This window comes from Amphiprion ocellaris, chromosome 22, assembly GCF_022539595.1.
Source record: "Amphiprion ocellaris isolate individual 3 ecotype Okinawa chromosome 22, ASM2253959v1, whole genome shotgun sequence".
NCBI lineage: Eukaryota > Metazoa > Chordata > Actinopteri > Pomacentridae > Amphiprion > Amphiprion ocellaris.
The window spans coordinates 8787804-8802532 of NC_072787.1; the positions used below are offsets into that span (position 1 = coordinate 8787804).

Genomic DNA, 14729 nt, shown 5'->3' on the forward strand with positions numbered 1-14729 from the left:
ACCGGTGTGCCAGAAATGAGGGAACTGAGGAGGGTGCAATTAATTATTATTATGCAATTAATTATTTTATTTATATATATATATATATATATATATATATATATATATATATATATGTAATATCAAGTCATCAAGACAAATTGTCAGGAGGGTATACAAATGCCAGCAACAGGCCATCAAATGTGTTTGGTCAAGCAAATAAGTGTTACATAATACCAAAAATAAGGTTAGTCCAGGCTGTGATGCATGAACATTTAGAACGGTAGATGGCTAACTACATGGTGTGATACCAAATGGATGATACAAAAATAAGATGTTTCTGTCCGAACAGGTCAGAATCGACCCACAAATGCAATGAATGTAACTAATCCACAAACACAACAGGATGTAATGATGTCTGAGTCAGAGAGCAGAGATCAGCCTGTACATACATGAGGGCTTTGTACCACAGCAATCGTTTAGTCTTACACACACATTAAATCCAATCTGTCTGGACCAGGATCCTAATCCCCTCTCCACGGCCACGGAGAGAAACAGACAGTAATCCTCCATATTTGTATATTAATAGAAACAGTCTCAGAGGAGGCCTCTCTATATATCGTGATGCATGTTTTATTAGTTTGTTAATCTGTTTGTTGATCAGAAGGCCGGTCCATTTAAACCTGGGTTTTAATAAAACACAGCCAGCCTCAGGGATAAGCTCCCCAAGGACAAGAGAAAGAGTATGCCTGGGTTCAATAGACTCATCATCAACAATAAACAGCTTTACATCAGCGTTATCTGTCATGGGCCAATACAATTATTAGGAATTTAGCCGTAGGCCTTTGCCCTTTCCAAGAGGAGGGCTAGATAAAGCCTGACCCAAATATGGGCCTGCTGGTTTTCTACCATAATGCACGCTTCAATCAACTCTACTGTTATTTCTGAGGGTGTAGTTTAGAATCATTGTGTGTGTCCACAGTGCCCTAAGAAACTCTCTGTCTTCCTGAGAACCCTCATATGCTGATTTGGTTAACATGCCTTTCCACGTCAGCAGACACAGCCAGTGGCGTAAAGAAGAGGCGCAGAGGTGAGATTCCTTTGGATCTGAATCACGTTGGAGTCGTCTGCTCACCTCTCAGCCCGTCTAGACGCTGTGTCACTGCCACACCCCGCTGGACATCTGTCCTGATTCAATAGATTTATCAGACAGCCATTCGATTAGAAGGGCACTGCTTTAAATTAGCTGGTGAGTCGGGGAGTGATGGAAGTAGGCTGGTCAGGAGGGCCATTACAGCCTCAGGGACACTGTCCCTCTTGCTTACCAATGGTCTGCTGTTGCCTGTGATCACACTCATATCTGTTGTCACTTCAACTACAAGGGCTGCTGATGCAATGATTAAAATGGTCAATTTGTACAATTCCTTGTTTGAAATATTTTACTGTAGTACAGAGATGTGTGGGTACAGCTTGCAGGCAGTTTTATGGTAGGCATCAAACAAAGTGACTTGCATAGGGTAAACATCTGGCTAGCAGAGATAGAGATGAGACATCCTAGTGAGATGTGTGGTTTTCCTCTGAGATCTGTTGATTAAGAGGAAAGATGAAGGGAAGGGCAGAATATGACACAAAAAGGAAAGATGGAGACTCAGAGACAGTTCGCAATCAGGTCAGAATTCAGGTGGAGGTCAGGAATGCACTCACAAACCATGCCTAACGCAATGAGCCACACACGCACGGAAGCACACAAAAAACATGGCCTTTAAATGCAATACAGCCTGACCATGTGACTCTCACGGGGTAATCTCATGGGAGCATCCCCCACCCCTGATGGACTATAACAACAGGAAGTCAGCCTGGCCTGCAACATCACACCACACCTACAGATTACTGCTCCCTCCCTCACACACTGTACTTATCAACACAAACACACATAACCACACAGAAAGACAAAATTGTACCCCTTCTTTGCTCTAATCCAGCCTTCATCATCATTAATGCATTGCATTTATCAGTTATCACACTTAAGTTTAATGTTTCTAAAAGTGTTCAGTGTGGGGCAGAAGAATCGATGGCATAGTGCCCACTGCTGCTGGCGTCGGTGGCGAGCAAGGCGCGCTGCAGCCTGGCACTGAAACAAGGAGAGGCCAAAGCTGGCAGGGGGTGGGCTTTTCAGTCACTGAATAGCCCTTGTTTATCTAGGTCCCTCTGGGAAGTCAGGACACTGCAGTGAATAGGAGCCAGTTAGCAGCGATGGCATAATAAGACTGGGGGGAGGACGGGGATCATTGAAATTCAGTGCAGGCCACTGTCAAGACAAACCTCCCTTGCCAGCTGTGGCAGCAACTTAAAGGAGCAAGTAAGTAATTTCTAGGGCTCAGGGTTTTGGGAAAACAACACAACATTAGGTGACCAAGCAGCTTTGATGTGGCATTGCTCACTCATCTAAAATACTGAATGGGAGGCAGAATCTGATGTTCTAAATGAGCAGAGGAATCTTTCAGGGGATCAGGCAACTGTTTCACTACAGCTGAACAAAGAGGCACACAAAGTGGCTAATTTAAGTCATCAACTTGGTCAAAAGAACAACACTGACATTATAGGCAAACGGGAGTGAATTATTACATCATTATGAGAAAGTATAACACTTGAAGTGACTGGAAGCACTAAGAGTCATTAGGAAGACACAGCCGTAGTGTTTTTCAGCCCTGTTTCCAAGTCTCAGCAGGACAAGAAGATCGAGCACAACCATGAAATGTTGTGTAGCAGATGAGCCAAATCTTTTCGAATATGTCTAAAAAGCAATGCTGTTTTCCTTTGCCCTCTGTGTGGCATGAAGCAACCAGAACTATGTCTTAGCAACAGTTTTGGTTCTTTTTCCAGGCTTTCATGTTTTCTGCCCTGGTTTGTGGTCTGCGTAGCCCCTGATGAGGATCCTTAAATAGGCTGCCACAGGTGCTGGGGGCCGGGTGGGTGAAGGAGGGGGGAGGTGGCCTGGATGGGAGCAGGACCGCAGGAAGCCTCTTGTTTTCACAGAGATAAAGGGCTTTCAGGTTGCATCCTGGGCCGTAATCTCTCACACACTTCCTGGTTTTGTTCACGGTGAGGCAGGAGAAAATGACAAACTAACCTTCGCCCTGAGAACCTGATCGATAGCTTCTGATGAGACAGGATGTGTGTGCGATGTTAGTGAATTTGAAGAGCATAAATTGACAGACAGTGCAGATTTCATTTTGAGCTGTGTTCATTAATAGCCCTTGATCAGGGCTGATTTATGGGTTCATATATTCCGAGTGCTGGTTCATTACTGATGATGATTATAAAAGTATGCATATAATTTCTTTTCTGACCTCTTCATTTGCTTTTAGAGCACAATTAACATTGTTCCAAGTTCTTACATCCTAATTACAGAAAAGATAATGCTCCCTTCCTTCAAATTTAAGTTCCTACTTAACCAGTCACTTAGTCCTGGCCTTGTGTTAAAAAAGATCCATTTACTAGAAATTTGCATGAAAGGGGTTTATTGAAAAGTTGGCATTGAGGAGAAGTGCAAACTTCAGAAGAATAGGCAACACATTCACACATTCACAGTAAAAAAACGCTCACATTCCACCTCTTTTCTTTGCTCCTCTCACATTTTCACTCTCTATTCCAAACATGTCCTTCTTGAGAAGGCTAGCATTTGACCGTGAGCCACACCCTGTTCTCCTGCCAGAGGAAACTTTCAATCTCTGCCTCCCTCCCTCACTCTGGCTGTAGCTCTGGCTCTCTCATACTTTTGTCAGGTGTTATTTATGAGTGCTGTATAGCTGAGTTGCTGCATGCCTACAGCACCTGCTGGTGCTGGAGAAACAGAGCCAAGACAGCTGCCAGAGTCGAATGAGAGACAGAAAAGGAGAGAATACATGGGACTCATGAGTGAGAAACTTTTTGAGAAAGAAAGAATTAGAAGGTTGCTGAAACAAGGCCTATGGTAGAAGTATAACTTGTGGCTTTGTTATTGTTGTAAGTGTACTAGCATGCAGCTAACATCATACAACTAATGATGGGTTTTATAATGGGAACAGTAGGAACAAACAAACAAACAAGTGATGAGCAAAAACTAATTAATAATGTTGTACAACTCCAAACATGATCAATTAGAGGCCATGCTTCATTGACTTGCGGGCAAAAGTCCCGGCGCCACTGTAACGAAAGAGGGGAGGACCCTGTCAGCATGAGTAAGAAGACAGATGTAGGATTGCCTGGTCATGGAGATACGATGGTCTCTGCTCCCTTCCCTTTACTACCCACTACACACACATTACACACACACACACACACACACACACACACACACACACACACACACACACACACACACACACACACACACACACACACACACACACAGGTATTTATGAAACGTGCTTGGGGAGGCCCAGTATGTTTTCACTGTAAACACCTGAACGCTGGTACCATTGAGTTGAGCCAGGACAGGTGGGCTGAGACAAGTCAAAGGTTACTGGCTTAACTCCCGTTCCCAGAGTGAGAGAGACCTAGTGTCAAAAATGTACTATGTACTTTGCTGTAGAAGGTCTTCTTTTGTATTCCACGGGTGCTGTTGGAGTAGAAAGCCTAAATGTATCGATTATTCAGTAAAAGCAAGAACAGAAGCCTAAGAACTGCAAATGAAGAGGCAGAAAGCGGTGGTCACTGTAGTCTAATGATTATTTCCAAATCTGTGTCTTTGCATATTAGAGCTAAATGAGACACTAAGGTGGTAGACATGAGAAACAAACTGCTTATATATGCATTTATCATTAAACAGGCATTTCTTAAATGCAGCCCTGTTCAGTGTCTTTAAAGAACAACTTAATGATGCAAACTCATGAGGAAAGACAATTATACACAATAAACACCAGTATTATTGATAAATGGACTAAATCTTGATAGTTACACTAAGTACAGAAAGAAATTATTCTTATTATGTTTACAGCTATAAAGACAGCATCAGTAGTAGTATTCTGTCCTTTGCCTTTCTTTTGTGTTTTTCCATTCACAAAGACGTACTGTAGTTTCTTTGAGATAACACTCACTTTGTGTGCCTAGGCTTGGCTGCCTCCTTCAGTTAGGTCATGCTGGTGGGGTCATGGGGACCTCAACGAAAAGCTCATGGGTTAAATGGGGCATGTGGATGCTCCATGCCTCCCTCTATTCTGCCCTCCCTCCATTTTCAGGCTGGCCATTCTCCTCTCATTAATCCTGTGTGGATGTTTATCCATGTTGACATTCAGCATAGCAGCCGGTCTTCTCTCTGACTAACAAACAGGGTGACTAAGGGTTTTCTTTTTCTGTTTTTTTTGCTGGAGCTGTCACAAGGCTAGGCTAGCCAAGCTAGCTCAATGCACAGGCTTGGGGGACATAGGGGCACTCGATTTGTTAGTCACTGTGGCCCTTGGGACATCACAGCCAGGCTGTGCTACTGAAATCAGAATGTGAATATGAATGCGTACCCCCTCACGAGAGCCATTATCAGTTCTGTGTGCTATGGAGAGGAAAATCAATATGGTCATCATAAGGGACTGGCAAAAAGCCAGCCACTAGGCTGTGTTCAAAGCACAATACATAGCAGTGGATTACTCTTCATCTGATGTCATCTAATTTCATCCCTGTAGACAGAGACACTGTGGGACGATAATTAGGTCAAGCACATTTAAAAAGGACTAGACATCCAACACAAGTGTAAAAAAACATGAAAAAAAAGACAAAAAGTAGCAATCGGGTGGTCTGAAATGAAGCTAGAGCAGAGGGTCGCCTTGATGAGTTTTTGCCACAAACACAAGCTGGTGTAACAGTCCCTTACCAAGCCCGCCTTCTGCCTATTGTGTCAGTCCAGTCTTTTTCATTAACCGCTCCACTGAGGATCCCAAGGAGGGGTGGGGATAGATGGGCGGGAAGGGAAAGAAGGTGGTGGTGGTGGTGGTGGTGATGATGTGGGGACAAGGAGGGGTTTACAGACAAACCCAAAGGGACTCAATAGCAGCCATCAAACAGATGATTAAAAACACACATTAACTGACAGCACTGGACACACCATACACAATATTTACCTCCACCCGGACAACAATTTAAAGGCTATCTCTCCTTGAAATATACACACTACTAGAGAATACTATCTCTCACCCCAACACCTTTAGGGATGGAGGGAAAGAGTAGGAGGGAACAAAGAATGGCTAAAGGAAAAGAAAAGAGAAAAAAGAAGGAGCTGGAGAGTTCAAAAGGTTGGAAATACACCTGTCTGCCCATGACTCACTGCTTTGGAGTCAGGAGAGGAGGGCAAAGGAGGCTTTTCTGCTCAGTTAGCTTACATGATACACTTAACTGAGCTCTCCTCCCTGCGCTGCATCAAATACCAGCCTACACCACTTTCTGTGTCAGTATCTGTGTTAGGGTCAAGGCTGTTAGTGATGTTGCAGACCAACACATCTCACTCAACAACAACAAGCATGTCAGTGCGGATGCTGTTCCACATGTTGTGTGGAGTCGAGGCAGCAGCTCTGGTTACTACAGCACCAAATGATCTTTTACGCTGGAGAAAAGCAACCCAGGCTGCTAGTCTAAGGGGGGGCACATTTTGCTCTGTAGCAACGGTTGTGTTTTTGTTCAGTTCACTGAGCTGACATAGTGCTACAAGCTCCCACTGCCTCATGTGTGTATTACCCCATACTACCCCCACTATCCCACCCCCAAGACAGTAACTCCAGGATATCTGTGTCCTTTCAGGGACAGTGTTGGCGATCTGCGTATGGCTGCGTCATCATCAGTTAGGGAGCCTCCGAGGCTGTCATGCAGATCATGGCCCATGCTGGGGATTTGGGGAAACTCCTGCCTGCTGTGCCAAATTAAGCCTTTACCCTGACATTAAAAGCAGCATACTAGGTAGCAAACATTGCCACTTTAAAATACATGGGACAGAGATGCCACAGGGATGCGTTGGTGTTAACATTAAAGCTAGCAAGCGTGACGCAGATGTAAGCTACATTTCCAAGACAAAAATGTCAAACAGAGTGCTGCAACACAGGCCCTTGAGAACCGGAGGGCCGCCTGAGAGAGGGATTTGATGAATTCTGCGAACGTTCCACAGATTCCTCCCTCACGGGGACCTTTGGGAAAAGAATGGGTCATATGCAAATGGCATGCACAGTATGGAGGAGAAGTTTCCCACAAGCCGAGTGTGAAAAGGGCTCTCCCTCCCCATGCCGGGCCCGCTGAATGGCCCTTTTCTTCTGCCACTGAAAGTGTATGAGGTAGAGCAGGCAAACTGCAAAGGTAACTAGGCTCTTTCTCCTCAGGCTTTCTCACTAAAGCCTGAACACACAATGGTTCATTTAAGCATTCAGCCACACAAACCCCAATAAAGCACATCCAAGTGCAGTTAAGGGGGTTACTGAAACTGACTCTGGGTTTAAAACTCCTTCTTTATGAAGGGAGAGCACCTTTTTATAGGCTAATGCCTTCAGCCTCCATGGGAGTAGCTAATCATTAAGCTGCCTTAACAGAGGTGGGAGTGTGGTCGTACATCACATAATTTTAATTCTGCCAAATGGTCAGCTGAGGACAGGCCTCTTCCCACCTTGGTGAAAATTAAGCTTAACTGAAACAAAACTTTTTTCCAGACACTTAAATAAAAGCAAACAAGGAAAAGAAGCCAAACTCTACCTACATGGGGTATAAAAGCATTTGGGGTTTTTAGGTTTGATCCAGAAATCCACAGATGAGTGGGAGAAAGCTGCCATGTGCATCATGCTGTACATCTGCTAGCACCAGTCCCTCACTTGTCACCTGTTGTCTAATTCTTTAGTCACCTCCGTCACTTCTCACCAGCTCTCTCTACCACCCCACCCCCACCACCCCATTTTCGACTCCACAGGGAACACGGAGCCCACAGTTTAAGGGGTCAGAGAGGGATGGAAGGAGAGGAGGGAGCAGAGCAGCAGCTCCTCCCTCCCTCCTCCTCCACTCCTTCCACTGTCATTGAACAGACTTAAACACAAACACAATTGGACATGCTGGAAGCCTCACAATGGCACAGAGGGGGGAAAGTGAAGTCATACTCTAGGCACGCATGGGTGCCTAGGTCAGGGGGCAATCAACAGCACCCCTGGCTACTGTGTCTTAACCCCCTCCCTCCCAAATAAAGAACAACCTCTAGAAAGGAGGAGTGAAAAAGAGACAGAGCGAGAGCGGAGGCGGGGGGATTTTGTTCTTACTTGGCACTTTCAAATGAAGCTGCTGAGGAAGTTGGTGAAAAGCCGTGATATAAATGAAAAATTTCCTCCTCTGCTAAACTCTTCACACAACAGGGGTGGACCTTTTAAATGTAAACAGATGTCTTTTAAAATGCAGAAGTGGCATGCAGAACTACAAAGCCAAGCCCCACCTCCTTCACTATAGCTCAAAACATTGCTAACCCTAACCCAAACTGTAGCTACAGCTAAACCATTGTTTTTTATTGTTCTTCCACAAACATACAGCATGTGGTTGTATTCAATGGTTTGGAGACAGAATGAGAGAGTCCAGGACACTAAGTACAGTTTAAGTATAGTTTTACCAGGCCAATAAACATGCTCTTCAACATTACATGAGTTGCTGCCAAATGGCAGGCCCACAACCTCATTCTCCTTATTTGATGGATGATTCATCAAGGTGCAAGTGTGAGTACACCTCAGAAAGAGAGATGGAGAGAGAGGGAGAGGAAGGGATGAATGCAGGGGAAGAGAAGAGAGAAAGACAGATTAAGGGATGAGACAAATTACCCGTGTGATATTGTCAAATAAACAGAAATCCTAGCTACCTGTGTGCACAGTCATTTCAAAGTATTTCCCTGGCACTGCTCTGAAAACATAGAGAACACCTCGCAAGCATGGGTACTAAGTTGTCCCGGCACAGCCCTGTTTATTTTTGCAAAGAATGTTAATACCGGGCGCATTCCTCTATTCCCAAATTGCTGTGTTAAATTACCGTTGCAGGGAACGACTGCTATTCCTGAGGGGAGCTGACTGGTGAGAAGCGACAAAGGAAGCAATAGTATCCCGCCGACTGCAAACACCTGTCGTCCTGCAGGCTGTTAACACCTCTCTGTTTACAGCAGGGAATGGAGCTCACCTTGATCTCAGCTCCCCCTGCCAGCCAAGAGCCTGGCAAAGTCACTGACCATAACAAGCTGCGCACAACTTGAGGGCTTCCTTAATTATAAGAGCACAGGCAATGGCCTCTTTTAATTAAGGAGAGACAGCAGCCCTTACTAAAGCTTGTTATAACGAAACCACGGCTGTGACAACATACAACGTCAGCCTTCAACTTCATCTAACTTCACTGAGGAATACTTTTCAAAATGCGGGGAGGTGTATTTACATGACAGATCACCTGTCTTGTCAGAAGGTGGTAGGAAGTGAGGACTTAAAAGCAGACCTTGACAGCACTTTGAAGTAAATGCAAATGAGGCAAAGCAACAGGGAACACATCTGTTTGGTTACGTATGTGACTTTAAATATCAATAGGGCTATGTCATTACAGAGAAACGTTTAATAAAATCCCGTTCAGTTAAAGTGAGGAGGAAAAAAGTAACAAAAGACATACAGATGTCCTCTAAAAAGTAAGAGAAAGAGTGACTTCCTCCTACAAGGCAGAGAAATATCCATACCTGGCCAGCAGAACCGTTATTTAAGGTGTGTCCACACGTCAATATTTCACAAAGATGAACACACCCTATTGAAACGATTATAAAAAGTGACAATGGAAAACATTAAAATCCCGATTGGGGGGGGAAAACAAGGCACTCTCCACATCACTCATCAGGTATCCACAGAAAATTCACACGACAGCCAGCCCGCAACACACAACACCGTTTGGTCGCATTTTTCCACCCACGAAGTACTGTTTTTAGCACCACATGAGCAATCGGCGCTTACTAAGTGAAATAACACCGAAATTCCTGCATTACCTCAGTTCCTTTAAGCTACACTGGTGGCACAGGCTAACACATGAGCAGGACTGGTTGATATGGACACCACATGTTGTCATTACCGCGACAAAACAACTTGTTTTCTCAATTGAAATTTTTAAAAAAGGTCTATGAAGAGTAAACAACGGATTCGCAAAAAATGAAAGGCCAAAAATAGTAGGAAATCAGGCGTTAACAACTCGCAAAAGTCCATGATATTAAACAAAATTAACATTTACGTGCGTGATATAAAATGAAAAGGAATACGTTAACGAAGCAGTTATGTAGCGGCACTTTGTAACCATACAAACAACATTTTCTCAACACAATAAGATGCGCGAAAACCCGAGATTCTCATACCGAAATTATAAAACGCAGGTAAAATGCTGTAGCCATGTAAAATGTAGTTATATGCTGTTAAAACAAGCCGCTTGGACACAGAGGAGCGGAGACAGTGAGGAGACTCTGTCGCGTCCACCGTCCAACAAGAATCAGGATTCCCAGCGCGCGACAGGAGAGGATCCGCTGTCCTTATATGGGCTGCGCTCGCGCTGCTCACACAAACAGCGCGTGAGATATTCCTCGTTCTCCGGAACCTCGGTGAGCTCATCACCATCCATGTTCTACCGGGCCGTTAACTCTCTGTCACACCGGACGTTTACCGTTAACAATGTGAGCAGCGCACAGCTGAAACAGTCCGATAAGTTACAGGAGGAAAAACCCAACTGTTCAAAACGTGCTTCAACACAACACGCGTCTCTTCCCTTTTCTCCCTTAAAACATAATTTGGTGAAACAAAATTTAAACCAAAGGACAGGAGGATTTAAATCAGGCTAAATGTGAGCCCTTGTAGTGAGCCTTGCAACAGTGTCCTGTCGCTACCTGCTACGAGTGAGCAAAAGAAAGAACAAACAGTTGTGTTCTCCGTTTTTCACACACAACGTTTTCGAGTAAAGCTCAGCTGTATATAATGTGTTTTCAACCGGAACAGTTTAAAAACAGTCCGCCGAGGTCCGCAACTACAATCAGGTAGCCCGTTTCCCCTCAGAAACAGGTCCGAGTTTAGTGGAGGCTCAAAAACTCGACAGAAGGCAACTAAATCAATGAATGCTGGATCTATAAAAAAGGGTCAAAGTGTATTCAAATAAATAAAGCGGTGCAAAGTGGAGACAAAAGCGGCTCCACTCATACCGGAGTGGGGTGCGTATAACGGTCTCCGGTGCAGCGGACCGCTAGGCGGAGGGAGAGACGCGACCCAGGTATAACGGTACACCACATAGGGCTGGAATACGGCGCTCACTTGCTACTTCCCAGCACTTTCAGTTACTAAAAACCGGACTTCTGGGCTGGCAAACTTTTGGATAAAATTACCGGCAGACAGAACAGCCTCCAGACCGTTCTCCCGAAAGAAAAGCTCCGCTTCAGAAGTAGTTTTACTCACCGTTGGTCCTCCTCGGGTTCGCCTGCTTTCTGCGCTTACACCTGGGGCCATCCGCCATGATCCTTTCGTTGTGTCTAAATGCTGCCGGAGAGTCACCTCCTCTCTCACCCCCTCTCCCCCTCCTCCTCCTCCCTCCCCTTCACCTCCCCTTCTCCGCACCTGGTTTACGACACTCAGCTTTACGACATCACCTTCCCGCACCTCACCGACCCACGCTGCCTGTACCCAGCACGGAGAGCCGGCAGAGAGAGGGAGGAACGGACGGAGCTGCGCGGTACCTGCGCTGCTCCTGTTACCGTGTATTCAGAGCAGAACGCTGGTGTTTGTTCCTGTCTGCTCTAGTGCTCATTAAAAGGTATGGGCCTAGGTGATAGTGTTAGGGACTGGCTAGTTTGAATTATTTGTCACAAACTACAAAATACCCACCCTACTCTAAGAAAAGTAAATAATATTATTTGGGGATGGTTCCACTTTATGTGGGTCTTTAAAGAACCAGAGGTTCTTCATTTCTATTGGAGTTATGGTGTGGTTGTTGATTATAGAATAAAGTTAAAACTGCAACTGTAGTTATTTGGTCCATAAAACAGGAAGAAAAATGTGAGAAATGCATCATGTAAGATGCTGTTCTGTCTGACAAAAAGTCTGGAACCCAAAAATATTAAATGTGTTACAATGGACGGGACCCAGAAATGCTACAAATTCTTACTTTTCACTTTTTTGCTTAAAAGTTGCTAAACAATTATCAGTTCCTCTTACTGAAATATTACCAGGTGGTTACATGAAGAACTATATTGAAAATGATTCTTTAAAGAACCTAGTTCTTGCAAAAGTTCTTTGGAGCTCAATATATGTTGCTTAAAGGTACCATTTTTGGATGATTCTTTGAGGGCACATTTGGAAGTTCTTTAAACAGGTTCCATAGGGTAGGGGGCTCTTTGTGGAACTAAAAATGGTTCTTCTATGGCAGCACTGCAAAAAAAAAATTATGGTTGAAGTTAGCACCTTTACTTTTCTCATTTTTATTATTCATTTCATGTTCCATTTTGTAAAGCAGGTTGGATTTTTTTAAAAGTTTATTTAATTTGGTTTGTTTTTTGTCAAAAAAATATTGTTGGTAAGGTACCATACTTTACTCCAATATATAGCCAGCACACACATTACAGAGCACCATTAGTGCAAATGATGTCATGATATTCAACTTGAAATGTGACTTTTTTCTTCCACGTGTTTTAATGTATGTGTTCCTGTGTGTGTGGAGCACAGCAGCAGCACAGCAGACAGAGCATGTGTGTTAGAAGAAGAGGTCATGAGACTGTCATCACTGATTCAATCCTCCACCTAAAGAAAGGCCCTGCTGTTCTCCTGAACCGAGCTCACTGCAGTGGTGATGAAGAGGATGCAGACATGCCAGCACAATCAGCAGGTTCAGACTGCGTCCAATCAGACCCCAACTTTCACACACAAGCACAGACACACCGCTTATCACACTACGCCCTGTGGAAATAGAAATGAAAAATCCCAGATCACATGTTTGAGGAGAATTCTTCTGGACTGCTTGTAGTGACAGGAAAGATGAAGTTTATAAACTCAGCAGAGGATGAAGTGATGCTTGAGGTCCCATGACTTGCAATTATAGGTTAGAGGAGCTGCAGTTGCTGCAAGGCTGTGGCTATTCTCGAAGCAGATGACTGTAAGGTTTCTACTGCCTGGATCTCTGGTATGTAAGATGTTGTCATCATTCAGTCTATTGTAGCAGCTCGACTGTGTAACCCAGTTTTGCCTCAATTTGGGTGTCCTGTATTGTAAGGACAGGCTGTTTAATGGGAGCCTGACATCTTGTAATCACTGGAAATGATTTAAGTAGCAGGGAGAAAGTACCACGTCGGAAGATATATTTGGATTACACTTCCTCGATTTCATCGTTTAACCATACACAGCATTTTATGTCACTATCTTGATATAAATCTGCCCTGTAAAGTATTTACAGACACGAGGTAACAAACTCCTCATTGCTGGACAATCAGCTTATCATTCAGCTACATGTGACAGCTTGTATACATGGGATGGCAGATCTCAGTGGTGAATAATTCAGTAGCAGCAGAGTGGTCCAGCTCTCAGGGCATGCTGCCCAGACACACAGTAATAGCTTTAGCATAAACAACACCTCCAAACTTGCTCCAGGTGGCCTCTTCCACCAATAGACAGGCTGCCTGAGAGATCCACGATGAGGGGAGAGCGTCCAACTCTCCCCCTCTCCCTCCTTCTCCCTCCTTCTCCTGCTATACCTTTCCTGATGAAAAAGGCCCCAGAAACAGTCTGCATCAGCAAAGATCAATGATGAGACGCTCAGCTAACTGTGCGGTTGTAGCGGTGTTCCCTGCACACCGAATCTGGAAAAATAAGATGCCTGTTATCCAATGGAAAGTCAGACCTTTCCCATTTTCCTTGGATCATGCCGCTATTAGCATGAAGTCATTTTTCAGCGTCTGTGGAAAACAAAGAATAACAATTATGTGACCACTACTAATACGAAATAGCCTGAAGACATCTCTGATGTGTTTCAGAGCAACTGGAGTAAAATGGTGATTTATTTTCTCTGGCAAATCTTTGTGTATTTTGTACTGGAGCAAATTCTTACAGCAACGAATGGGAAATACACGCTGCTGGTTCTGTTAGACAAATGTAGGTGTCCTGCTGACCTCTCTATCATCTGGATGAATGTGGGGTCAGAGAGGGCAATTACAAGACATAGATCGAATTTCATAAAAACAACCAGATCACACTAAAAATAATACCTTGGTTTAAGAAGACAGAGGCAGTTTTTATCAAGAAGACCCCTCAAATTCCCCCTGAAGAGGACTTACAGGTGTTATTCACCTGAATAATGGCATTAGTAATAAAAGCGATGTATTGTCTTAACTAAAGTGGGCCATGAAATGAAATGAAAGGCTGACTCTTGCTCTTCCAATGGGGAGTTAAAACAGAGAAGAGGAGGGGGAAAAGAGCGAAGGATAAGCAGCCATCCTCCACTACATTAAGGGATCATGCTGCTCCCTGAAAATGAGTATTGATCCTCTTAGGTCCAGGATCGTTTAGGAGATTAATGTGAGTAGTGGTTGAGCTCCATGGTGCTCCACACAGGAGCAGGGGATCAGCTCTGTGGGATGGCCGAGCCAGAGCAGCCTATCGGTGAGTGGGGACAGAGGAGCTGGGGGGCAGTGGAGAAGGAGGGGCACATCCCCACTAGCTCTGTGCCATCTGGGCTGTCAGCTAAGAGAATCAGCTGGATGTCCAGAGGTCGGAGGGGTGCAACAAAAAAAAAAA

At 44.4% G+C, this 14729-nt stretch overlaps 1 protein-coding gene across 2 annotated transcripts in view; it reads right to left on the reverse strand.

The window, feature by feature from the left end:
- The window catches only part of zeb1b (zinc finger E-box binding homeobox 1b), a 54271-nt gene extending 42706 nt beyond the window's left edge, over positions 1–11565 (reverse strand). The window contains exon 1 of one of the 2 annotated variants that reach the window (XM_023262637.3): positions 11406–11565. In XM_023262637.3, the coding sequence (XP_023118405.2) occupies positions 11406–11463 (58 nt within the window). In that variant the 5' untranslated portion in view covers positions 11464–11565. Of the gene's footprint in view, positions 1–10324; positions 10596–11405 lie in introns of those variants that run through there. The other variant, XM_055007128.1, reaches the window with a different exon arrangement.
- Positions 11566–14729: the final 3164 nt, after the last annotated feature.